General features: G+C 40.8%; 1 protein-coding gene across 1 annotated transcript in view; it reads right to left on the reverse strand.

The window, feature by feature from the left end:
* The window catches only part of UQCRC2 (ubiquinol-cytochrome c reductase core protein 2), a 31,501-nt gene extending 16,161 nt beyond the window's left edge, over positions 1-15,340 (reverse strand). The window contains exons 1-7 of the mRNA XM_067706430.1: positions 15,182-15,340; positions 12,331-12,414; positions 12,084-12,233; positions 11,064-11,128; positions 9,649-9,705; positions 9,308-9,432; positions 7,248-7,345 (exon numbers count right to left, since the gene is read on the reverse strand). Of these exons, the coding sequence (XP_067562531.1) occupies positions 7,248-7,345; positions 9,308-9,432; positions 9,649-9,705; positions 11,064-11,128; positions 12,084-12,233; positions 12,331-12,414; positions 15,182-15,214 (612 nt within the window). The 5' untranslated portion in view covers positions 15,215-15,340. The remainder of the gene's footprint in view (positions 1-7,247; positions 7,346-9,307; positions 9,433-9,648; positions 9,706-11,063; positions 11,129-12,083; positions 12,234-12,330; positions 12,415-15,181) is intronic.
* Positions 15,341-27,216: the final 11,876 nt, after the last annotated feature.

The raw sequence follows: 27,216 nt of genomic DNA on the forward strand, positions 1-27,216 counted from the left end.
AAGAGGAAAGGGATACAAAATTCAGTTTTCTGTAGTGGATAACCAGAAATGAGAATAAAAGCCTAATTTCTGAGTCATATATACTTTGAAAGTGTTGATAATTCCCAGTTTTTCTCTTAATGTCTCTTGGTAAAAAGTTTTTTTGGGGGTGGGTGAGGGGTAGGAGTGGAAATTAAGATTGTATACACATACCTACACTTGCAAATTTAATGCTCAATGTTTCACACTTTGGAAACAAAGTTCTATGATATATACATGGCTGTGACATACGACAAATGTGCACTGCCAGCAAAGTGGGGCAGGTGTGCTGGAGAAGGTAAATGAGCTGGTGAGCAGGCTGATGACAGAATGGGAGGCAAGAAAGTGGGGTTCATTTCTACCTATGTATTCAGAGTGGTTAAAGGAAGACTTTTAGTCACAAGATTATGGTATTTAAACACCTACATACTGTTTAAAAGATAGATATACATAGACAAGGGTCTAGAAGAAAAATACACCTAGGTGCTAACAATGAGTGACTTTAGGTGTGTGAGATATCTTTTGTCCCCCTTTATTTTCTGAAATTTCTGTAAGGAACATGTCCATTTTGTAATAAAAACTTCTTTAGTTGAAAGATACACAAAAATTGTTCAGATGGAATTTTAGTTAAAAAGCAAGCTGCTGTATAGGAAATTCCCTGGCTGTCCAATGGTTAGAACTCTGCTCTTCCACTGCAGGGGGCACCAGTTCAGTCACTGGTAGGGGAACTAGGACCCCACAAGCTGCATGGCGTGGACAAAAAAAAAAAAAAAAAAAAAGCAAGCTGATGGAAAAAAAGCAAGCTAGAAAATTTCTTAAATTAGAAGATACGGGCTTCCCTGGTGGTGCAGTGGTTGAGAGTCCGCCTGCCAATGCAGGGGACATGGGTTCATGCCCCGGTCCCACATGCTGCGGAGCAGCTGGGCCCGTGAGCCATGGCTGCTGGGCCTGCGCTCCGCAACGGGAGGGGCCACAGCAGTGAGAGGCCCGCGTACCAGGAAAAAATGATGATACAAAAAACTAGCAAACGAAACTGAAGTGGTAGATGAACATTCAATTTAATGTGAAAATAAGCACATTTTAAAATGTAATGTGTTGGAGCCTGAACCAAGATGGCAGAGTAGAAGGACGTGCTCTCACTCCCTCTTGTGAGAACACCAGAATCACAACTAGCTGCTGGACAAGCATCGACAGGAAGACACTGGAACTCACCAAAAAATATACCCCACATCCAAAGACAAAGGAGAAGCCACAATGAGATGGTAGGAGGGGTGCAATCACAGCAAAATCTAATCCCACAACTGCTGGGTGGGTTACTCACAGACTGGAGAACACTTATATCACAGAAGTCCACCCACTGGAGTAAAGGTTCTGAGCCCCACGTCAGGCTTCCCAAACTAGAGGTCCGGCAACGGGAGGAGGAATTCCTAGAGAATCAGACTTTGAAACCTAGTGGGATTTGATTGCAGGACTTCAACAAGACTGGGGGAAACAGAGACTCCACTATTGGAGGGCATACACAAAGTAGTGTGTGCATTGGGACCCAGGGGAAGGAGCAGTGACACCAGGGGAGACTGAACCAGACCTGCATGCTAGTGTTGGAGGGTCTCCTGCAGAGGTGGGGTGTAGCTGTGGCTCACAGTGAGGACAAGGACACTGGCAGCAGAAGTTCTGGGAAGTACACCTTGGCGTGAGCCCTCTCAGAGTCTGCCACTAGCCCCACCAAAGAGCCCAGGTAGGCTCCAGTGTTGGGTTCCCTCAGGCCAAGCAACCAACAGGGAGGGAACCCAGCCCCACGCATCAGCAGTCAAGTGGATTAAAGTTTTACTGAGCTCTGCCCACCAGAGCAACAGTCAGCTCTACCCACCACCAGTTCCTCCCATCAGGAAACCTGCACAAGCCTCTTAGATAGCCTCATCCACCAGAGGGCAGACAGCAGAAGCAAGAAGAACTACAATCCTGCAACCTGTGGAACAAAAACCACATTCACAGAAAGACAAAATGAAAAGGCAGAGGGCTATGTACCAGATGAAGGAACAAGATAAAACCCAAGAAAAACAACTAAATGAAGTGCAGATAGGCAATCTTCCAGAAAAAGAATTCAGAATATGATAGTGAAGATGATCCAGGACCTCGGAAAAAGAATGGAGGCAAAGATCGAGAAGATATGAGAAATGTTTAACAAAGACCTAGAAGACTTAAAGAACAAACAGAGATGAACAATACAATAACTGAAAAGAAAAATACACTAGAAGGAAACAATAGCAGAATAACTGAGGCAGAAGAACGGATAAGTGGCCTGGAAGACAGAATGGTGGAATTCACTGCTGCGGAACAGAATAAAGAAAAAAGAATGAAAAGAAATGAAGACAGCCTAAGAGACCTCTGGGACAACATTAAACGCAACAACATTCGCATTATAGGGGTCCCAGAAGGAGAAGAGAGAGAGAAAGGACCAGAGAAAATATTTGCAGAGATTATAGTCAAAAACTTCCCTAACATGGGATAGGAAATAGCCACCCAAGTCCAGGAAGTGCAGAGAGTACCATACAGGATAAACCCTGGAGAAACACACTGAGACACATAGTAATCAAGTTGGCAAAAATTAAAGACAAATTATTGAAAGCAGCAAGGGAAAAATGACAAATAACATACAAGGGAACTCCCATAAGGTTAACAGCTGATTTCTCAGCAGAAACTCTACAAGCCAGAAGGGAGTGCCATGATATACTTAAAGTGATGAAAGGGAAGAACCTACAACCAAGATGACTATACCCGGCAAGGATCTCATTCAGATTTGATGAAGGAATCAAAAGCTTTACAGACAAGCAAAAGCTAAGAGAATTCAGCACCACCAAACCAGCTCTACAACAAATGCTAAAGGAACTTCTCTAAGTGGGAAACACAAGAGAAGAAAAGGACCTACAAAAACAAACCCAAAACATTTAAGAAAATGGTCATAGGAACATACATATTGATAATTACTTTAAATGTGAATGGATTAAATGCTCCAAGCAAAAGACACAGGCTTGCAGAATGGATACAAAAACAAGACCCATATATATGCTGTCTACAAGAGACCCACTTCAGACCTAGGGACACATACAGACTGAAAGTGTGGGGATAGAAAAAGATATTTCATGCAAATGGAAATCAAAAGAAAGCTGGAGTAGCAATACTCGTATCAGATAAAATAGACTTTAAAATAAAGAATGTTACAAGACACAAGGAAGGACACTACATAATGATAAAGGGATCAATCCAAGAAGAAGATAAAACAATTATAAATATATATGCACCCAACATAGGAGCACCTCAATACATAAGGCAACTGCTAACAGCTGTAAAAGGAAATCGACAGTGACACAATAATAGTGTAGGACTTTAACAACTCACTTAAACCAATGGACAGATCATCCAAAATGAAAATAAATAAGGAAACAGAAGCTTTAAATGACACAGTAGACCAGATAGATTTAATTGATATTTATAGAACATTCCAACAAAAAACAGCAGATTACACTTTCTTCTCAAGTGCACACGGAACACTCTCCAGGATAGATCACATCTTGGGTCACAAATCAAGCTTCAGTAAATTTAAGAAAATTGAAATCATATCAAGCATCTTTTCTGACCACAATGCTATGAGTTTAGAAATGAATTACAGGGGAAAAAAATGTAAAAAACAGAAACACATGGAGGTTAAACACTACGTTACTAAATAACCAAGAGATCAATGAAGAAATCAAAGAGGAAATCAAAAAATACCTAGAGACAAATGACAATGAAAACATGACAATCCAAAACCTATGGGATGCAGCAAAAGCAGTTCTAAGAGGGAAGTTTATACCTATACAAGCCTATCTCAAGAAACAAGAAAAATCTCAAATAAACAATCTAACCTTACACCTAAAAGAACTAGAGAAAGAAGAACAAACAAAATCCAAAGTTAGCAGAAGGAAAGAAATCATAAAGACCAGAGCAGAAATAAATGAAATAGAAACAAAGAAAACAATAGCAAAGATCAATAAGATTAAAAGCTGGTTCTTTGAGAAGATAAACAAAATTGATAAACCATTAGCCAGACTCATCGAGAAAAAGAGGGCGAGGACTCAAATCAATAAAATTAGAAATGAAAAAGGAGAAGTTACAACAGACACCACAGAAACACAAAGCATCCTAACAGACTACTACAACCAACTCTATGCCATTAAAATGGACAACCTGGAAGAAATGGGCAAATTCTTAGAAAGGTATAACCTTCCAACACTGAACTAGGAAGAAACAGAAAATATGAACAAACCAATCACAAGTAATGAAATTGAAACTGTGATTAAAAATCTTCCAACAAACAGAAGTCCAAGACCAGATGGCTTCACAGGTGAATTCTATCAAACATTTAGAGAAGAGCTAACACCCATCCTTCTCAAACTCTTCCAAAAAATTGCAGAGGAAGGAACACTCCCAAACTCATTCTATGAGGCCACCATCACCCTGATACCAAAACCAGGCAAAGACACTACAAAAAAAGAAAATTACAGACCAATATCACTGATGAATATAGATGCAAAAATCCTCAACAAAATACTAGCAAACAGAATCCAACAACACATTAAAAGGATCATACATCATGATCAAGTGGGATTTGTCCCAGGGATGCAAGGATTCTTCAATATACGCAAATCAATCAATGTGATACACCATGTTAACAAACTGAATAATAAAAACCACGTATCATCTCAATAGATGCAGTAAAAGCTTTTGACTAAATTCAACACCCAGTTATGATAAAAACTCTCCAGAAAGTGGGCATAGAGGGAACCTAACTCAACATAATAAAGGCCATATACAACAAACCCACAGCAAACATCATTCTCAATGGTGAAAAACTGAAAGCATTTCCTCTAAGATCGGGAACAAGACAAGGATGTCCACTCTCGCCACTATTATTCAACAGTTTTGGAAGTCCTAGCCATGGCAATCAGAGAAGAAAAAGAAATAAAAGGAATACAAATTGGTAAAGAAGAAGTACAACTGTCACTTTTTGTAGATGATATGATACTATACATAGAGAATCCTGAAGATGTCACCAAAAAACTGCAAGAGCTAATGAATGAATTTAGTAAAGTCGCAGGATACAAAATTAATGCACAGAAATCTCTTGCAGTCCTATACACTGATGATGAAAAATCTGAAAGAGAAATTAAGGAAACACTCCCATTCACCATTGCAACAAAAAGAATAAAATACCTAGGAATAAACCTACCTAAGGAGGTGAAAGACCTATACTCAGAAAACTATAAAACACTGATGAAAGAAATCAAAGATAACACAAACAGATGGAGAGATATACTATGTTTTCGGATTGGAAGAATCAACACTGTGAAAATGACAATACTACCCAAAGCAATCTACAGATTCAATGCAATCCCTATCAAATTACCAATGGCATTTTTTTTTTTTTTTTTTTTTGCGGTACGCGGGTCTCTCACTGCTGTGGCCTCTCCTGTTGCAGAGCACAGGCTCCGGACACACAGGCTCAGTGGCCATGGCTCACGGGCCCAGCCGCTCGGCGGCATGTGGGATCTTCCTGAACCAGGGCACGAACCCGTTTCCCCTGCATCGGCAGGCGGACTCTCAACCACTGCACCACCAGGGAAGCCCACCAATGGCATTTTTTACAGCACTAGAACAAAAAATCTTAAATTTGAATGGAGACACAAAAGACCCTGAATAGCAAAGGCAATCTTGAGGGAAAAAAACGGAGCTGGAGGAATCAGACTCCCTGACTTCAGACTATACTACAAAGCTACAGCAATCAAGACAATATGGTCCTGACAAAAAACAGAAATATAGATCAATGGAACAGGATAGAAAGCCCAGAGATAAACCCACACACCTATGGTCAACTAATCTATGACAAAGGAGGCAAGGATATATAATGGAGAAAAGACAGTCTCTTCAATAAGTGGTCCTGGGAAAACTGGACAGCTACATGTAAAAGAATGAAATTAGAACACTCCCTAACACCATACACAAAAAGAAACTCAAAATATATTAGAGACCTAATGTAAGACCGGACACTAAAAAACTCTTAGGGGAAAACATACGCAGAACACTCTTTGACATAAATTACAGCAAGATTTTTTTTGATCCACCTCCTAGAGTAATGGAAATAAAAACAAAAATAAACAAATGGGACCGAATGAAACTTAAAAGCTCTTGCACAGCAAAGGAAACCATAAACAAGACGAAAAGACAACCGTCAGAATGGGAGAAAATATTTGCAAACGAATCAGCGGACAAAGGATTAATCTCCAAAATATACAAACAGCTCATGCAGCTCAATATTAAAAAAACAAACAACAACCCAATCCAAAAATGGGCAGAAGACCTAAATAGACATTTCTCCAAAGACATGTAGATGGCCAAGAAGCACATGAAAAGATGCTCAACATCACTAATTATTAGAGAAATGCAAATCAAAACTACAATGAGGTTATCACCTCACACCAGTTAGAATGGTCATCATCAGAAAATCTACAAACAACAAATGCTGGAGAGGGTGTGGAGAAAACGGAACCCTCTTGCACTGTTGGTGGGAATGTAAACTGATACAGCCACTATGGAGAACAGTATGAAGGTTCCTTAAAAAACTAAAAACAGAATTACCATATGATCCAGCAATCCCACTACTGGGCATATACCCAGATAAGACCACAATTCTAAAAGAAACATGCACCCCAATGTTCACTGCAGCACTATTTACAATAGCCAGGTCATGGAAGCAACCTAAATGCCCATCGACAGAAGAATGGACAAAGAAGTTGTGGTACATATATACAATGGAATATTACTCAGCCATAAAAAGGAACGAAATTGGGTCATTTGTTGAGATGCGGATGGATCTAGAGACCGTCATACAGAGTGCAGTAAGTCAGAAAGAGAAAAACAAATATCACATATTAATGCATATATGTGTAACCTAGAAAAATGGTACAGATGAACCGGTTTGCAGGGCAGAAATTGAGACACAGATGTAGAGAACAAACGTATGGACACCAAGGGGGGAAGCCACGGTGGGGGTGGTGGTGGTGGTGAGCTGAATTGGGCGATTGTGATTGACATGTATACACTGATGTGTATAAAACTGATGACTAATAAGAACCTGCTGTATAAAAAAATAAATAAAATTAAATTAAAAAAAATGTAATGTGTTTTATCAGTACCTCATCTGGTGTCACTTTTCCAATCCTATAATCAGGACAATATAAGGAATTAGCCAAGGCATTTCGGTAAGCTGCAGCATGCAAATTTTCAATGACGTCTGTAAAATAAGTAAAGAAGCAGTTACAGAAGTGTGATTTAAATAAAGACAACACGACGTTTAGAGCCTAGAAAGCAACTAAACTACACAACTTTGGTCATCAAATTCAAGTATTAAGAGGACTGAAAATATAATTTCATTTAACCTCTAACAACTGTTAAAATTCTGCCACTCGAATGTGCTGAGAAAAATAAGAGTTTCTATGATAGCAGCTTCTAAATGTCAGAGTCCACCTAAACTCTTCTCTAACTTTAATCGACCTGGTATCATCTGGAAACCATATATGGATTTTAGATTCAGAAGTCTGAATCTAATTACAGTTCTGCCACTGATTTGCCATGTGACCTTGATTAAGTCATCTAATCTGAATTTTGCTTACTTCTAGGTTCCCTCTCGAGGTAACAAGGGAGTCGTCAGGGTAAGAGGAGATATGAAAGTATCAGTGTTAGGTCATATTACTAGCTTACAGGGGTCAAATGCTACTGCCAAATTGTACACCTCCCTGGCACTATTCCTACTTTCCTGGTTCAGTGCCTTTGCTTGAGGTATGTCTCTTTTATTTGCTTATTATTTGGGTGTTCCTCCACGCCAGGCACTGTGCTGGAAACACAGAGAGCAGTAAGACACATGTGTGCCCTCAAAATGTTGAGGGGGAAAAACTGTAAAATAAAGTATTACGGGTGTGATGTTAGTAGTATATCAAAAGTGCAGCGGGGGCACTAGGGAAGGGCAGTGGGAATTGGAAAGGAGTAATAAAAGTAAAATCTGGGATGAGTCTTACAGAATGAGTAGGTGTTTCCCAGGTGAATGATCTGGGAACAGCATTTGAGGCAGAGGACACAGACAAAAGCATAAAGTATGACAACAGTCTGATTCAAAGGGGAATTGCAGCTAGGAGAGCAAGAAACAAGGGAGGGAGGCAGGGGACAGATCATTAGAGTTACCATATATGCTAAGTTAAAGAGCTTGCCTTTAAAGGATTTTCACTGGATTTTCATGTCAGAAGGATCACTGTAATGGCAATGTAAAATGTACATTGCCATTGGTGGAAGATGTACACCTGGGGGCAGAGACACAAGCCAGGAGACTACAATAACTGTCCAGGCAGAAAGGATAAGGGCTGGAGCCTCACTGCTACCAGTGGGGAAGAAAGCTACTCTGGACACTGAAATCATCTTTTGTACAATTTTACCATTCTATCTATTTCTTTGGTAGAGGTGTGGAGTAACAAAGTTATCTCCGTGAAATAATATGAGCTAACAGGAACCAAGCACTCATTATATTCCAGACACTTGACAGGAGACCCTCTCTTGACAGGCCTGCATCTGAGAAGTCCATCCCATTCTAAGCCCCTGCAGCTGGTCACCTGCTTACACCTCAGTGGTCTACCTGCACACTTCCGCTCCTACCAGAAGCGCTATGACTTCTGAGAATCAGTGGTGCTTTTTTTTAAAGATTTGTTTTGCCAGATGTGCTTGTCAAGATTAGATAACTAAACGTTATATAAACACAAATATGAATATAAAAAAGTTTTTTTTTTTTTAAATTAAGTTGATTACTTTGGAAAGACACAATAAAAGTGAGTTGGCTAAACAATAATAGCAGCAGCAACAATAAACTGCTGCCAGATTTAGTGTAAGCAAAACAACCACTGAAAAAACACCAGGGGTGGGGTGGGGTGGGCAGTAGGGTGGATGGGTGGGGAGATGGGGGGAGGGGGGCGACACAGGCAAAAGGCTAGGATTCTATAGTCAATTTACTTGCTATCAAAGATGAAAAATAACAATACAAATGTTTAGAAATGAACAATATGTTTTAAAAAGTGGACAAATTTTTGGAGAGGGTATTTTCAAACCCAAGGAGAAAAAGAATTTCGATAGCAATTTTATTCTTCTACAAATTGATCTTCTCAAAAACCCAGTATCTTAGAAACAACGGAATATAATCTAAAAGTGTACTTACGAGCCTGTGGATTCTGAAAAGCCACAGCTTTGTCAATCCTTAGCTGAGACTGAAGGGCAGCTACCTCCCAGCGATGAAATTCTGGTGCTGCGGTGACATTGAGCAGGAACTCCATTAGAATATCACTACAGAAGACATGAAGATAAGGGTTACCAGTCAAAAATTTAAAACCAACATCCATTCTACATAACTGTATTGCTCTCATTATTAAACTTTAGGCAGTTTGTGAATAATAATCTGAAACCAACATCAGAGGTCATAATGCCACATTAAAAAAAAGACAACTGAGCAACTTAGTATTTCTTTAAAAGCAGATGTTCTAAACACACAAAGGTACTTACACATCATCCCGCAGGCATTCCACAGTATAAGCCATGTTTTCCCTTGTTGAAATCACACTGAGTCAAAAATAAATTACAGTGAATTATCTAAATCAGAAGAACAAGCTTTCCCTTATATCTTTGTTAAGTCAACCAATTCTTTTGGAAAAAATTATTTTGAAGTACATAAAGTATAAATAATAGTATAACAAAAATACACTCAACTAAATTTAAAAAATATTTTTAAAAATCTTAAGAAAACTGCAAATATTTCAACCTTAAAAAAAAAGAAGAAAATCCTGACATGTTACACATGGATAAACCTTGAAGACATTTTGCTAAGTGAAGTCAGTCAGTCATGAAAGGACAACAAACACTGTATGATTCCACTGATACGAGGTACCTAGAGTAGTCAAAATCATATAAAGAGAACACAGAATGGTGGTTGCCTGGGGCCAGGGGAAGAGGGGGATGGGGAGTTAGTGTTTAATAGCTACAGAGTTTCATTTGGGGAAGATGAAAACATTCTGGACATGGGTGGTGGTGATGGTTGCTTAATGACACTTATTGCCATAGAACTTATACAACAGAAGATGGTAAATTTTACGTTAAGTATATTTTACCACTACTTAAAAAAAAAGGGCAACTTTAAAGTTGAAGGTCTCTTTGTACCATTCCCAGGCTAACCCTCACACTTTCTCCCACTCTAGAGACAAACATAATCATAGGCATTACATATTATTTTGTTAAAAACCTCATACCTTAAAAAAATCTTGAAACTTGTTTTTCCACAAAACATTTTGTTTTAAAGCCTGCTATGTTGAAACAGATTGAGTTCATTCTTAACTGCTGTGTAGTAGTCCCAGCATATTACTATATCATACTTCAGTTATGCATGTCTTTAAAGATAGGCATTTAGATTGTTTCCAGTCTCAATAACGATAAAGAATCCCTTTGTGCATGTGGATTAAAAACTGTTAGGTTGTAGAATATGCTCATTTTCAACATTAATAGATAGTCCTTGATTCTTTCCTATGTAGATGTATCAATTTATTCTCCCACCAGCAGTATAAAATGGTATCACACTGTTGATTATAAGTAAATATCATTGTTTCTGGCTTCCTCTTCTGGGAACAGCCTGTTCCTCTCCTATGTCTGTCCATTTACTCTTTGGTTGTTTTTTCCTAATTTGTAGTTCTTTATTTTTCCAAATAATCCTCTCCATGTTACATATGTTGCAAATATCTATTCCTAGTTACTTAAATTTTTACTTTAAGGCATAAAGATATTTTACATTTTATGCAGTCAAATTCATCAGTCTTTTTCTTCTTGTGCCTTAAGAAATTGTTAACCACCTTGATAACAGAGAAAAGTTCCTTTACAATTGATTACCTTCTGGTGTTTTCACTATTTCCGATTACTTATTTTTAACAAACCTTAATTCTCCACCAACTGCTTCAATTCCACGGGTTATCTTGAAAGATGAAGCTCCTTTTGTAGTCTTAGAAATGAAAAAACAATTGTTTTTAGTAGTTTTTTAATGCTAAGCTTGCCAAACATCACTTTATGTCAAAATCTAAAGTCTAATTGTCATTAAATTCAAAAGGAATGCTAACCAAATAGCGAATCCTTTTTAGTTTAAGAATTATAAAACAAAGTTGACCAAAAAGCACAAGTATAGATTTTTATACAAAGTACATTTAGGCAAAAATTCCATTATCAAATAAAGCTTACTGGATTCATCCATTTATTCTGAAAGAGATTTGCGTATGAGAAAGAGTAATTTTCTTTCCGTTTCTGGCACTTCTTTTTTAAAATTAAAAATTTTGTTTTTTACTGATTTCTTATGCTCTAGCACTAACATTCGGATGGACACTAATTTAATGCTTCTCTATGGTAAATATCCTGTGGTTTTTCATGATGTATTAGGGGACTGTACTGGGTTGGAAGTGTCCCCCAAATTCATGTCCACCCAGAACCCGCAAATGTGACCTTATTTGGAAATAGCCTTTGCAGATATAAATATTTAAAATGAGGTCATGCTGGATTAGAGTGGGCCCTAAATCTAATATGACTGGAAAAATTCAATAAGAGGGATATTTGGACACAGAGACACAGAGGGGGCCATGTGAGAACAGGGGCAGATATTGGAATGATGCAGCTGCAAGTCAAGGAATGCCAAGGATTGCAAGCAACCACCAGAAGCTAGGAGAGACAAGGCAAGATTCTTCCTAGAGCCTTTAGAGGGAGCACGGCTCTACTGACACCTTGACTTTGACTTCTAGCCTCTAGAACTGTGAGAGGATAAATTCTTGTTGTTTAAGCCACCCTGTTTGCAGTCATTTGTTACGGCAGCTCCAGGAAACTAATATACGGATGTTGCTTTTAGTTTTTCTTTTCTGTAGGACCAAGGTGCCACAGATTTCTAAACATATTGAGGTAGTAAAGATGCTTACCAAACTGGATGCAAGACGAAGCAAATGAGAGGTTCCTAAATTGTTGGAGTCCTCATATCTGCTGCCTGCTTTAATGAACAAACCAATTCTTGATGCAGGAGCATAGTTTTCGAGAGAAGCAATCACTAAACCATTTGGTAATTTGGTAAACTGTATTTAAAATAAAATAGGGATGTGATTAATGTCTTTATATTACCAAGGACAGTAAGGCACGTATGTGTCCAGTGAGCAACTCAGTGGGACTAACCTCAAGGTCCTGAGGATGTGGAGGCACTCCTGCAGGGGCAGTTGTGGCTTTAGCTTTGGGAGCAACTTTGAGGGAATAAAATCTCTAAACACAAAAAAGACAGGTTACCACATTTCTCAAAAGAATAGGTCATTGTATCCAAGTGGGCCCAAGCAATAGAGGGTGTTCAGTGGTAAAAGAACTCCATGGGGGGATTTAGCTGATTAACTTTACTATGAAATTACTACCCACCAGTTTACCCATGCCACTCTTAAATCTCTAGTTATTTGTGACTTGTAGAGCCTGAAGGAATACTGAGTTGAACATGTTCATTTTGTACTATGTAAAGAATTACTGTATTTTCTTTTACCTTTTAACTACCTTATTAAAACTTCAAGTGGTCCTTTCTAGCTCTAATGCTTTGGAATTTTTTGAAAAAGTGTGGAATAGCCACATTCATACCCTTTTATAGATTTCAGCATTATTGTTTCCCTTATCTGCCCAAAGAGTCTCATCTTTTTAGTCTATTTTCCAATATGACTTCATTTCCTTAATCAGTTTAGTAATCTTTAAAAAAGACAAAGTATATCAAAGAAAACTTCCTCCAGCCCCCGATATTTCCCATAGTATCTTCACTCTCTTCTGTGCTACATTAAGACTACACAACCAAAGGTTTTATCTTCTTTGACTAATATACCCTGAGATTAACAATAGCTTCATCCATAGTAGATTCTCAGTATATATAATACGCAGCCACTGGAAAGGTAAAGGGGTCCTCTTAAATGTCAGATAATGGATCCAAAATGCATAACTTTATTCAGTTTTTTTTTGGCAAATGATATATAATGCCACATAATTCATTCTGATTATGTCTAAGGATCTTAAGGTTACTAGTGGAGATGTTGAGAGTTAATCCTTGGTACTCCCAGGATCAAATGAACATGCTGCTAGAGTTTCCCAAGGACCCCCCTCAGAGGCTGCAATGGCTCTACTCCGTGTTGTCCAGGACGGTTTTTTATTGTGCATTCAGCATCAGTGCTACACTATCGATAAGCTGGTTCCTAGTTTTCATTTGCTGTTAGTGCTTTCAAATTATAAATTCCAATTAGCTTTGCTTTATCATCATCAATTTCATTTCCTGGGTGTAGTATAGTTAACCCTACTATTGATTCTAGCTTTTGATTTTCCAGAAAGTAAAAAAACTGCTGTGGGCACAGCAGTTCAAATAATCCATAGTTCTATTGCTAAGGTACATTTAGGTGCTCTCCTCTCAAATGTGCCTGAACAGTGATACTTTGTTGGTTAGGTACTTCCTATAATTTGTCCCATTCAAATCTGTTGCAAAATATTATCCTAGTAATTGTCCATACAACTACTATTTTGTTTCAATAACAAAAGATGTATAAATTTATTCTTATGTAAAATAAGTGTTACAAGTAGAAACAATTGCTTTCAAGCTTATTCCAATTTGTTTACATTGGTCCTCTTCAACTCTGTTATCTTTGAGCTCTTTTTTCTACTGGAAGGTGGGGATGGATGCAATGGAGGAAGAGCTTTTGGGGCCTTTTGCCAGTCTAACCGGGCTTCTCTCTAAGGGTTATTAATCACTGGTTAGTCTAGGTGTGCTAAGAAGGGTAAGAGAATTACAGTCTAAATTACAGCTATTTCTATAATTCATATTTTATCTATTTAAACATTAAGCACAGGGAAACTCCATTCCCTGGTCTTCTGCACCTCCTTCTAGAAGGTTACTAGGTTACTCAGTAACCCAGGTACTCTTGACACTTTGGGCTGGAAAATTCTTTATTGTGGGTGGCTTTGTGCACCGTAGGATGTTCAGCAGTAGCACTTCCCCCCAGGCTGTTACAACCAAAAATGTCTCTAGATACATTGCCAACTGTCCCCTGGGGGGCAAAATTGGCCTCGCTGAACTTTTTTTTTTTTTTTTTTTGCCGTACGCGGGCCTCTCACTGTTGTGGCCTCTCCCGCTGCGGAGCACAGGCTCCGGACGCGCAGGGTCAGCGGCCATGGCTCAAGGGCCCAGCCTCTCCGCGGCATGTGGGATCCTCCCGGACCGGGGCACGAACCCGCGTTCCCTGCATCGGCAAGCGGACTCCCAACCACTGCGCCACCAGGTAAGCCCTTCGCTTAACTTTAAATCTCAGAGACTGAGACTCTCCCCCCTTGACAACCACCGGTTCACACTGATATAACACTGACCCTAAAGGAGTTTTCCCCAAGCGACAGCTGTGTTTCACTCGGGCTTGAAGGAGTCTTAAGAAGCTCTAGAGGGCACGCCAAGAAACCCTCCTGGATAAACTCTAACAAGAGATCAAGAAAAGCACACTTTATACAGCCAGGACACCACAGTAACAATCAAGTTCCAGGCACAGTGAAAAAAGCTATAAAGGAATTAACTCATTTCTTCTTTATGATTTTACTCATAAGCCCACTTAACCGTTTGGGAAGCTGATGCTCCGTGATACGCCAAGAAGAGGCTGCAGTTGATAGGTTAGGGATGGGGGACTAGGTCTACGCCGGCCTCCTGCGGCCCAGATCTCGCGGTCTCCTTCTGCACACCAAGTGCAGCAGTGACCTTCAAAGGTGTCTCCACCCGAGTCGCTTCACCTCCGCTCTTAAGCCCTCCCCCTCTCTTCAGGTTTTCCAGCATTAAGTCTTCTCTGTTCAAACCACGAGCTGGCCTTCCAACGCCCAATCCACCCAGCCTGCAGCCCACTTGGCCGGCAGGATTCACCTGAAGGGCAGAACAAAACCCAAGGCCCCGGGAGCCCAAACCAGGCACCTCCAGTCCGTATGACCTTGCTGACAATCTGCTCCCCCACCCTGCCCCAAGCCCGCCAGCTGTACTCACCGAGAGGGACCCAGCTCTGGCTATTAGCCTCATGGCTCAAGATTGCTCTGAGCCGCGGTCACAGCCGCCTTAGAGTAAAGCAAGATGGCGGCGGACGGCGGGAGCGGCCCAGACTGCCCCGCGGCACTCTTTCCCACGCCTCCTACGTGAGGGGACTCTCTATACGACCGACCGCACTCTACTGCTCCTTGGAGGATGTTGGAACAGTCCAACTCCTCCAAGACGCAGGATAGGGAGACGCATAATTTCGTAACGCAGTTTTCAGAAGATAATTTAGATGATTTAAGTTACCGCTTTTTGAGTTCTCTTCCTGGCCAGGATATCCGCTTTTTAATCCTCTTCTGACTACGTCTGCGACAGCCCATCGCAACCCCCCCCCTCCACTTTGGATTCTTCCGATCCGGGCTGTCCAATGAAAGAGCCCCGGTTCGCCGGATCCCATCCGCGGCCTCTGGGCTCCAGTCTTCTGAACTTCAGGACTTCCTGCACTGTGGAAGCTGGCGGCTGTAGACTATTCCATATCTGACCTTCTACAGAGACATAGGCCTTGAAGCCGGGTATGATCGCCTCTTGCTTGGTGAGGTCCTCACTAGCTCATTAGCTCCATAGGAACGGAGCCCTTGTCCAATGAATTCGCCGCTCTAACTCGCAGACCAGGCTTGGGACACACATAGGTGAGACCGAAACTTAGGAAATGCTTACGACTAAGGTCTCTGGTCTGATGGAGTTTATATTCTAGGCTGAGATTACGTAGAAAATAAAAACTGAAATATAGTTTTGTCTTAGAAAAATTAAAATGTTTTGAATAGTAGTGGTGTGTGTGTGAGAGACTTCTGATCTGAAGCCTGCATATGGAGAGTCACGTGACAGCTTTTGTGGGAAGAAAATTCCATGCTGTCTTCAACGAGTGTTAGCTAATAAGTTGCCTGTGCCAGACACTATACTAAAGATTAAGGCACGGTCCCTCCCCTTCAGGGAAGTATAATCTCGTACCTTGCAACGTTGCGTGGTTGGGAAACCAACATTAATGTCATTTAGGGGTTTGTTAGAAATGCAGAATCTTCAGATTACATAATGGATCAAAATCTGAGTTTTACAAGGTCCCGAGGTGATTCGTATGCACATTAAAATTTCATAAGGACTGGTTTTAGGCGTTACAGAGCATAGACAAAATTTATGCCCTCGGCCTGTGTCCGAATTTCTTCACACTTACAAGTGGTTCTCTAACAGGAGATTCCAGGTGACATCTAAGACCCGGTCATTAAGAATCCGGCAGGAGTTCCCTGGTGGCCTAGTGGTTAAGATTCTGCGCTGTCATGGGTTCAATCCTTGGTCAGGAACAGAGATCCCGCAAGCCACGGGTGGTGTGGCCAAAATATATTAAAACAAACAAACAGATCTTAAGACTCTGGCACAAAACTGTGGTAGATTTACATAGTGGTGCATGAGATGATTTAAAGTGGGTACATAAATGAACATTGTTCTACTTTAATAGTTATATATTTATTTTGAATATTTATTATGGCAAGCAATGGTGGTAATGAGTTTCCTCTTGACATATGTTTGTAAAAGAATAAAAGGTTAGTTTGAACAACATTAAGTAAATTAACTACAGGTGATATGAAGATAAGGCAAAAATCATGAAGGTGTTATAATGAGTGAAGTTTGAGAAACATTTTGCTGATCAAGTCACCCACCTGCTTAAACTTTTTCAATGATTTCCCATGTTTTTCAGGATAAAGTTCAAATTGATTAACATGGCATACAAATCTCTGTCTCCAGTACTTTTCTTTATTTTTTAATCCCACCACTCCCCCCCCACTTTCCCCCCCTTGTTGTCCATTCGTTTGTTCTCTACATCTGTGTCTTTATTTCTGCCTTGCAAACCGGTTCATCTGTACCATTTTTCTAGATTCCACATATGTGTGTTTAATATATGATATTTGTTTTTCTCTTTCTGACTTACTTCACTCTGTATGACAGTCTCTAGGTCCATCCACATCTCTATAAATCACCCAATTTCGTTCCTTTTTATGGCTGAGTAATATTCCATTGTATATATGGACCACTTCTTCTTTATCCATTCGTCTGTCAATGGGAAATTAGGTTGCTTCCATACCCTGGTTATTGTAAATAGTGCTGCAATGAACATTGGGGTGCATGTGTCTTTTTGAATTATGGTTTTCTCTGGGTTATGCCCTGTAGTAGGATTGCTGGATCATATGGTAATTCTAGTTTTAGTTTTTTAAGGAACCTCCATACTGTTATCCATAGTGGCTATATCAATTTACATTCCCACAAACAGTTCAAGAGGGTTCCCTTTTCTCCACACCCTCTCCAGCATTTGTTGTTTATAGATTTTCTGATGATGCCCATTCTAACCTGTGTGAGGTGATACCTCATGTAGTCTTGATTTGCATTTCTCTAATAATGAGTGATGTTGAGCAGCTTTTCATGTGCCTCTTTGCCACCTGTATGTCTTCTTTGGAGAGATGTCTATTTAGATCTTCTGCCCATTTTTTGATTGGGTTGTTTGTGTTTTTAACATTGAGCTGCATGAGCTGTTTATATATTTTGGAGATTAATCCTTTGTCTGTTGACTCATTTGCAAATATTTTCTCCCATTGTGAGGTTTGTCTTTTCATCTTGTTTATAGTTTCCTTTGCTGTGCAAAAGCTTTTACGTTTCATTCGGTCCCATTTGTTTATTTTTGTTTTTATTTCCATTACTCTAGGAGGTGGGTCAAAAAAGATCTTGCTGTGATTTATGTCAAAGAGTGTTCTGCCTATGTTTTTCTCGAAGAGTTTTATAGTGTCCGGTCTTACATTTAGGTCTCTAATACATTTTGAGTTTCTTTTTGTGTATGGTGTTAGGGAGTGTTCTAATTTCATTCTTTTACATGTAGCTGTCCAGTTTTCCCAGGACCACTTATTGAAGAGACTGTCTTTTCTCCATTGTATATCCTGGCCTCCTTTGTTAAAGATTAGTTGACCATAGGTGTGTGGGTTTATCTCTGGGCTTTCTATCCTGTTCCTTTGATCTATATTTCTGTTTTTTGTCAGGACCACATTGTCTTGATTGCTGTAGCTTTGTAGTATAGTCTGAAGTCAGGGAGTCTGATTCCTCCAGCTCCGTTTTTTTCCCTCAAGATTGCCTTTTGCTATTCAGGGTCTTTTGTGTCTCCATACAAATTTTAAGATTTTTTGTTCTAGTTCTGTAAAAAATGCCATTGGTAGTTTGATAGGGATTGCATTCAATCTGTAGATTGTTTTGGGTAGTATAGTCATTTTCAAAATATTGATTCTTCCAATCCAAGAACATGGTATATCTCTCCATCTGTTTGTGTCATCTTTGATTTCTTTCATCACTGTCTTATAGTTTTCTGAGTACAGGTCTTTTACGTCCTTAGGTAGGTTTATTCCTAGGTATTTTATTCTTTTTGTTGCAATGGTGAATGGGAGTGTTTCCTTAATTTCTCTTTCAGATTTTTCATCATTAGTGTATAGGACTGCAAGAGATTTCTGTACATTAACTTTATATCCTGCAACTTTACTAAATTCATTCATTAGCTCTAGCAGTTTTTTGGTGACATCATTAAGATTCTCTATGTATAGTATCATGTCATCTACAAAAAGTGACAGTTGTACTTCTTCTTTACCAATTTGTATTCCTTTTGTTTCTTTTTCTTCTCTGATTGCCATGGCTAGGACTTCCAAAACTGCTGAATAATAGTGGCGAGAGTGGACATCCTTGTCTTGTTCCTAATCTTAGTGGAAATCCTTTCAGTTTTTCACCTTTGAGAATGATGTTTGCTGTGGGCTTGTCGTATATGGCCTTCATTATGTTGAGTTAGGTTCCCTCTATGCCCATTTTCTGGAGAGTTTTTATCATAACTGGGTGTTGAATTTTGTCAAAAGCTTTTTCTGCATCTATGAGATGATCATATGGTTTTTATTATGCAATTTGTTAATATGGTGTATCACACTGATTGATTCGCATATATTGAAGAATCCTTACATCCCTGGGATAAATCCCACTTGATCATGGTATATGATCCTTTTAATGTGTTGTTGGATTCTGTTTGCTAGTATTTTGTTGAGGATTTTTGCATCCATATTAATCAGTGATATTGGTCTGTAATTTTCTTCTTTTGTAGTATGTCTGTCTGGTTTTGGTATCAGGGTGATGGTGGCCTTGTAGAATGAGTTTGGGAGTGTTCCTTCCTCTGCAGTTTTTTAGAAGAGTTTGAGAAGGATGGCTGTTAGCTCTTCTCTAAATGATATAATTCACCTGTGAAGCCATCTGGTCCTGGACTTTCGTTTATTGGAAGATTTTTAATTACAGTTTCAATTTTATTACTTGTGATTGGTCTGTTCATATTTTCTATTTCATCCTTGTTCAGTCTTGGAAGGTTATACCTTTCTAAGAATTTGTCCATTTCTTCCAGGTTGTCCATTTTATTGGCATATAGTTGCTTGTAGTAGTGTCTTAGGATGCTTTGTATTTCTGCAGTGTCTGTTGTAACTTCTCCTTTTTCATTTCTTATTTTGTTGATTTGAGTCCTCTCCCTCTTTCTTGATGAGTGTGGCTAAAGGTTTATCAATTTTGTTTATCTTCTCAAAGAACCAGCTTTTAGTTTTATTGATCTTTGCTGTTGTTTTCTTTGTTTCTATTTCATTTATTTCTGCTCTGATCTTTATGATTTCCTTCCTTCTACTAACCTTGGGTTTTTTTTTGTTGTTGTTCTTCTTCTCTCTCTAATTGCTTTAGGTGTAAGGTTAGGTTGTTTATTTGAGATTTTTCTTGTTTCTTGAGGTAGGATTATATTGCTATAAACTTCCCTCTTAGAACTGCTTTTGCTGCATCCCATAGGTTTTGGGTCATCGTGCTTTCATTGTCATTTGTTTCTAGGTGTATTTTGATTTCATTTTTGATTTCTTCAGTGATTCCTTGGTTCCCTAGTAGCATATTGTCTAGCCTCCATGTGTTTGTATATTTTACAGTTTTTTTCCTGTAATTGATATCTAGTCTCATAGCGTTGTGGTCAGAAAAGATGCCTGATATGATTTCAATTTTCTTAAATTTACTGAGGCTTGATTTGTGACCCAAGATGTGATCTATCCTGGAGAATGTTCTGTGTGCACTTGAGAAGAATTTCTATTCTGTTGTTTTTAGATGGAATGTCTTATAAATATTGATTAAGTCCATCTGGTCTAATGTGTCATTTAAAGCTTGTGTTTCCTGGGGCTTCCCTGGTGGCACAGTGGTTAAGAATCTGCCTGCCAGTGCAGGGGACACAGGTTCGAGCCTTAGTCTGGGAAGATCCCACATGCCACGGAGCAACTAAGCCCATGCGCCACAACTACTGAGCCTGCACTGTAGAACCCATGTGCCACACTACTGAAGCCATGCGCCTTAGAGCCCGTGCTCCGCAACAAGAGAAGCCACTGCAATGAGACACCTGCGCACTGCACGGAAGAGTGACCCCACTCTCCCCAACTAGAGAAAGCATGCGGGCAGCAACGAAGACCCAATGTAGCCAAAAAATAAATAAATAAAGTTAAATTTAAAAAAAAAAAGCTTGTGTTTCATTATTTATTTTCTGTTTGGATGATCAGTCCATTGATGAAAGTGGGGTGTTAAATTCCCCTAGTATTATTGTGTTACTGTGGATTTCCCCTTTTATGGCTGTTAGCATTTGCCTTACGTATTGAAGTGCTCCTATGTTGGGTGCGTAGATATTTACAATTGTCATATCTTCTTGGATTGATCCCTTGATCATTGTGTAGTGTCCTTCCTTGTGTCTTGTAATAGTCTTTATTTTAAAGTCTGTATTGTCCTGTATGAGTATTGCTACTGCAGCTTTCTTTTGATTTCCATTTGCATGAGATATATTTTTCCATTCCCTTACTTTCAGTCTGTATGTGTCCCTAGGTTTGAAGTGGGACTCTTGTAGACAGCATACATATAGGTGTTGTTTTTGTATCCATTCATCCAGTCTGTGTCTTTGGTTGGATTGTTTAATCCATTTACATTTAAGGGAATTATTGATATGTATGTTCCTATTACCATTCTCTTAACTGTTTGGGGTTTCTTTTTGTAGGTCTTTTTCTTCTCTTGTGTTTCCTGCCTGGAGAAGTTTCTTTAGCATTTGTTGTACAGCTGGTTTGGTGGTGCTGAATTCTCTTAACTTTTGCTTGTTGGTAAAGCTTTTGATTTCTTCATCAAATCTGAATGAGATCCTTGCCGGGTTGAATAATCTTGGTTGTAGATTTTTCCCTTTCAACACTTTAAATATATCCTGTCATTCCCTCCCGACCTGCAGAGTTTCTGCCGAAAAATCAGCTGATAACCTTATCGGGATTCCCTTGTATGTCATTTGTTGCTTTTCCCTTGCTGCTTTTAATATTTTTTCTTTGACTTTAATTTTGGTTAGTTTGATTAATATGTATCTTGGTGTGTTTCTCCTAGGGTTATCCTGTATGGGACTCTCTGTGCTTCCTAAATTTGGGTGACTATTTCCTTTCCCATGTTAGGGCTGTTTTTGACTATAATCTTTTCAAATATTTTCTCAGACCCTTTCTCTTTCTATTCTTCTTCTGGGACCCCTATAGTTTGAAAGTTGGTGCATTAACTGTTTCCCAGAAGTCTCTGAGACAGTCATTTCTTTTCATTCTTTTTTCTTTATTCTGTTCCTTGGCAGTTATTTCCACCATTCTGTCCTCCAGCTCACTTATTCATTCTTCTGCCTCAGTTATTCTGCTATTGATTACTTCTAGTGTATTTTTCATTTCAGTTATTGTGTTGTTCCTCACCATTTGTTTGTTCTTTAGTTCTATGTCCTTGTTAAACATTTCTTATATTTTCTCAATCCGTGCCTCCATTCTCTTTACGAGACTGTGGATCATCTTTACCATCATCACTCTGAATGCTTTTTCAGGTAGATTGCCTATTTCCTCTTCATTTATTTGGTCTAATAGGTTTTTACCTTGCTCCTTCATCTGTAACACGTTTCTCTGTCGTCTCGTTTTTGTTGATGGGTGGGGCTGTGTTCCTGTCTTGCTGGTTGTTTGATCCCAGGCGTCCAGCACTGGAGCTTGCAGCAGTTGGGTGGAGCTGGATCTTGGTGCCGAGATGAGGACCTCTGGGAGAGCTCACACCAGTTAATATTTCCTCGGGCCTGAAGTTCTCTGGTAGTCCAGTGGCTCAGACTCGGTGCTCCCACCACAGGGGCTCAGGCCTGACCCCCGGCCTGGGAACCAAGACCCCACAAGCAACAAGGTGTGGCAAAAAACAAACAAACAAACAGAAAAACCCCAAAATAGACAAAGCCCAAGGCAAATAATAAAAACAAAACCAACCAAACAAAAAAAAGAAAACACAAAACCTGAGACAAATAACAAAAACAAATCCAAGCAAACAAAAAGCAAACCAACAACAACAAAACAACATGGTTAGGAAAAAACAAAACACCCAAATAAGAAGGCCCCCAAACCATAACCAGTAATAGAAATGAAACTAAACAGAAAACAAACAATAATACAAAATAAAAAAACAAACTAAAAGAAAAGCTAAGAGAAAAGACAAACACTAAAATGACAAAAACAAACAAACAAAAGATAAAAAAGCAAAAAAATAACAAAATGAAAGAAAACAACACAAAAATATCAAAAGAACAAACCACCACCACCGAGAAAACAAAAAACAGACAACAAGTGGAAAAGAGCAGAACAGTAACAGAATAAAAAATAAAATAAGAAAAATAAAAAATATATTAGAAAAAAATTAAAATGAAGCAATGACAAAACGAAAGAGGATAGCAACAAAAAATAAAATAAAATTGAAAAAATGAAAAATTCCCTGGTGCCTCTGCTATCAGTGTCCTTGCACCTACAGTGAGCTACATCCAATCCCCGCCTCCCTAGGAGGCCCTGCGAGACCTCTAGGTAGGTCTCTGGACCTGCTGTGTCAGCCCCACCTCTGCATGTGTTCCTTTTACCAGCATCTGTTCCTGAACCTGGCCTGGAGCACACATGCTCGTGTAGGCCAGGTGGGCGCAGGCTTCCACAGGTGTGTCCACAGGGGCCGGGACAGCCAGAGGAGGCTTTGGAGGGTGGTGGCACTTGGCCCGCCTGGACCCATGTGGCCGGAGGAGGCTTTGTCAGGGGCGGCCCATGGGCCACCACAGAGGCTTGGACGGGGGAGGGCTGGTGCTCGGGTCCGTTGGGACCGCGGGACCCTCACAGGCTTTGGCGGACGTGGGGCTCAGGCCCGGGACCTGTGCAGCCATACTAAAATTCCTAATATGCTTGAGGCAGGAACAGATGGATGTCAGGAGTTTGGGTCTGGGAATAGTGCTCTGTGGATGGATTGTGCTCTCTCAGCTCCTTGGATTGTGGCCTTAGCCTTAAACCTTGGGGTTATAGTGCTAGCAAGAAGGGCTCCTTTAACAAGAAGGATGATTGAGAGCCACCAGTGTGGGGACTGGAGACAGGAAGGGAGCTTGGCCTATAGGGTCGAAGATTGGGGGTTCCTTGCGTGTAGCGGGGAACCAAGCTTAGGCAATTGCAGGTAGAGAATGTCAAGGAGGGTGGGGTGGGGTGGGTACGGGAAGAAGAAACTGAAGGGAGCGGGAGCCAGGCTTTCTAGGTGGCGTCTTGCACATGCACCTCAGGGTGGCAGTGTTGCACAACTGTGCTGATTTTCTGTAGCTGTTTCTGCAGGATCCTTAGGGCCTCACTGCAGCCTGCTCACGGTAAGAACCTGTCTGTTAGATCTAGCCTGATGGCTGTTTTTCATTTGTTTGTTTGTTTTATTTTATTTTTTCCCAGAATTTGAGGGGAAGCAGGCCCATCCTGTGTACTCTTTCCCTGAGTGAAAAGCAAGGCAAATCCCCATGTAAGAAGGCTTCTGCAAACCTGTCGCAGTCTAACTGAGGTGGCAGAGCCAGATCCTCCCTGTAGCGTTGTGTGTCTAAGTTGAATGCGTACCTGAATCACTTGGAAGTACGGTTAGCAGGTGGGTTCTAATTCCATGTGTAGGTCTTGGTGGGGTACAAGCTCTCTGGTGATGTTGCTGTTTCAGCAGCACACTTAGAGCCATGCTCTGAAGTTCTGCAGAGCCTCCTGTTCTGCTCATTCCCCCACCTTCTCTGTGAAGGGGCAAGTGATTTGGTATAAAGCTTTCTGTGTAGACAATTTGAGCCAGGAGCTAAGAAAAAGGTCACTCACAGAAGGCTGGGTCTTGCATATGGGTTTTTGTTCTAATTAGCACAGGCCCAGTGAACATTGGGTATTGATCTGCTTGTTCTTTTTTCAGTCTTGTGATGCTTAGAGGTTTGGGCAGAAAATGGTGATTGTTTCAGATTGAGGGCCACTGAGGAGCCTAAGCCATTGAGCAGCTAGGAACAAAAACATCCTGGAGGGCTTCCCTGGTGGCGCAGTGGTTGAGAGTCCGCCTGCCGATGCAGGGGACACGGGTTTGTGCCTCGGTCCGGGAAGATCCCAGATGCCGCGGAGCGGCTGGGCCCGTGAGCCATGGCTGCTGAGCCTGTGCGTCCAGAGCCTGTGCTCCGCAACGGGAGAGGCCACAACAGTGAGAGGCCCGTATACTGCAAAAAACAAACAAACAAACAAAAACATCCTGGAGATCACTGTTGACACTAATGTGTGCTCACTGTGGGCTTCTGCTGTTAGGTGATGAGCTGTGTCCTGTTGTCCGTACTTTATAGATGGGGATGCTTAGGTACAAACTGTCCTTAAGTCTCATAACTCGTGAGTGAAGTGGAGCAGGGATTTGAATCTATCCTTTGGCTGCAGAAGTTGTGTCCTTAACCAGTATGCTGTGGCTGGTAGAACTCTGAGCCTCGCCCTTCCTCCCCCTCCAATAAAAAGGAAAAATAAAGCCCCCAAGAAGTCTTTCAACTTAGTGGAGCTGTTTCTTAGAACCATACCTTTTGCCTCAGGCCTGCCCTGGTTTTTGTAGCTGCTCTGTTTGAGCATCTGCTGTGCAGGGAAGTGTTAGTTATGGCTCCATCTCATGAGAAGCACTGGGTTCCTGTGAAGTTTTTGAAGAAATCCTCTGTCAGACACTAGACATACACAGGAACTGCTGTTTATTATTTTCACATGCAAGGCACTGTACAGAGGTTGAAAATATGTCTTTTTATGGGGCTTGCTCTAATGGGAGGGTCTTGTGTGAAAATAGACGTGACAATATGGTTTGCTCTCCCACAGGGACAGTAGGTGAAAATGCCACTGGAGACCAGAGGAAGGCCACCTGTGGGCATGCTAGGACAGATGGGTTTCAAGGTGTCCAGAGTTAAGGGACCAATGTGTGCTAGGGCATGGGGTGTCAGTAGTGTTGGGATCCAGGGGTAGGTGAAAAGGAAGGTAGGAGAGTTTGGATGGATCATTCAGGATCAGGCTGGAAGAGGGGCTTAGGTGTCCTAGTGTTAGAAGGGAGTCCATGTCCATCATCAGTTTTGATCACTCAGGACCTTGAAGGTGGTTGACTAGAAGCAGGGAGATCAGGAAGCCTGTTGTGGGTAAGACATGAAGGCATAAGCCAGATGGGGGTAGCGAAGTTGAAACGGAAGGTGTTTGGATATAAGCTGGAAGACTGACTAAATCTGGGCTTTCTGGAACAGGCTAGGATTTCTTATTTTCTGGTTAGGCTGCTGCTGTTGCCATATGTCGAGATACAGGGGTAGTAAAAGGAAGACAACTTCAGTTTGGGAAATGGTAAGGTCCTTGCAGAACGTAAGTGAACAAACACATCTCAGGGATTGAATAAGGCTTGGTTTATAAGATTTAAGAAGACTTGGTAGAAAAGGGCTGAGGGTGAAATGGGGAACATCAGCATTTATTTTATGGAGTGGCTGACTAAAGAAGATAAGCCCAGGGGATCCTCAGTATTGGGGCTGGATCCCGATTTGGGGGAAGCTCAGCTTTCCTCCTGGAGTCCTAAATGGCATTAGGAGCAGTCCCATGTGACTGTGTAGCCTTGACAGTGGTCATTAGCTTAGCTTCTTGGTAGCTTCCTCCTACAGCAAATTACTTGTTCTCTCCTGTTGCTCTGGTGATCTGGTCATCAGAATAGGGAAATGTTACACAGACTGTGTGTGTTTGTGTGTGTGTGTGTGTGTGTGTGTGGAGGGAAGCGGGGAATAAAAACTACATTTGCTAATTCTTGTGTTTAGGGAGGGTATTCCAAGTGAAGCCTTCATACAGCTTTGTTCATTCTGCACTGGTGTATCATTGTGAATGGTACACCTGGCACCCTCATACCTGGATCCCTGAGTCTGATGATCTGACTCCTAAGGATAGGATAACTGGCCTCCTTGGGGCCTGCCTGTTGCTTTGCATCCGCCCCTTCTAAGCCAGAAAGAATTTGGGTGCAAAATGTACTCAGGAAGTGGTCCTAGGATCCTGGTTCCCTAACAGCCTCTGGAAAGGCCCCTTAAGTGCTGTTTTCTGGAAATAAATATCCGTATTTTCTTTTGTTGGCACAATTCCATCAAGAGAAGGAACAGCTACTAGAACTTATTTCCTAAAGTTCTGCTTTTGTGGTTGGCATGTTTTCTGGGCAAAGTGTGACCTATAACCCCTCTTGCACTAGGTGGGAGGGAGCAGAGGGAGGAGTGACGCCTGCTGGTGTCCGTGCCAGAAGGAGCCCTAGGGACACTCGGTGGCTTGTGCTCTTCTGTCCTGTTTAGATGATACTCTTGTCACTTCCCCTGAAAATTGCTCTCATTTTGCAAATTTTTTTTCCTATGAAAAAGTGAGAGATTGAGAAGCTTGGTAGACGAGTCTGTTTCTAAATGCATCTGTCAGATATGGCCCCCCACAGTTCAGGCCCTTTGTACATACCTCTATTTTAACTTTTAGACCTTGGCCACAAGGCTAACTTGTATTCACAGGTCTCAAGGGCAGACCCTCTGGGGTGGCATTGAAGGAGCCACAAAATGGTGAGGGACTATTCCATGGTGACTGAGGCAGGAAGGATGAAGTGTCTGGGGAGCCTGCTGCCCCAGG

The sequence above is a fragment of the Pseudorca crassidens genome, chromosome 15, assembly GCF_039906515.1.
Source record: "Pseudorca crassidens isolate mPseCra1 chromosome 15, mPseCra1.hap1, whole genome shotgun sequence".
Classification (NCBI taxonomy): domain Eukaryota; kingdom Metazoa; phylum Chordata; class Mammalia; order Artiodactyla; family Delphinidae; genus Pseudorca; species Pseudorca crassidens.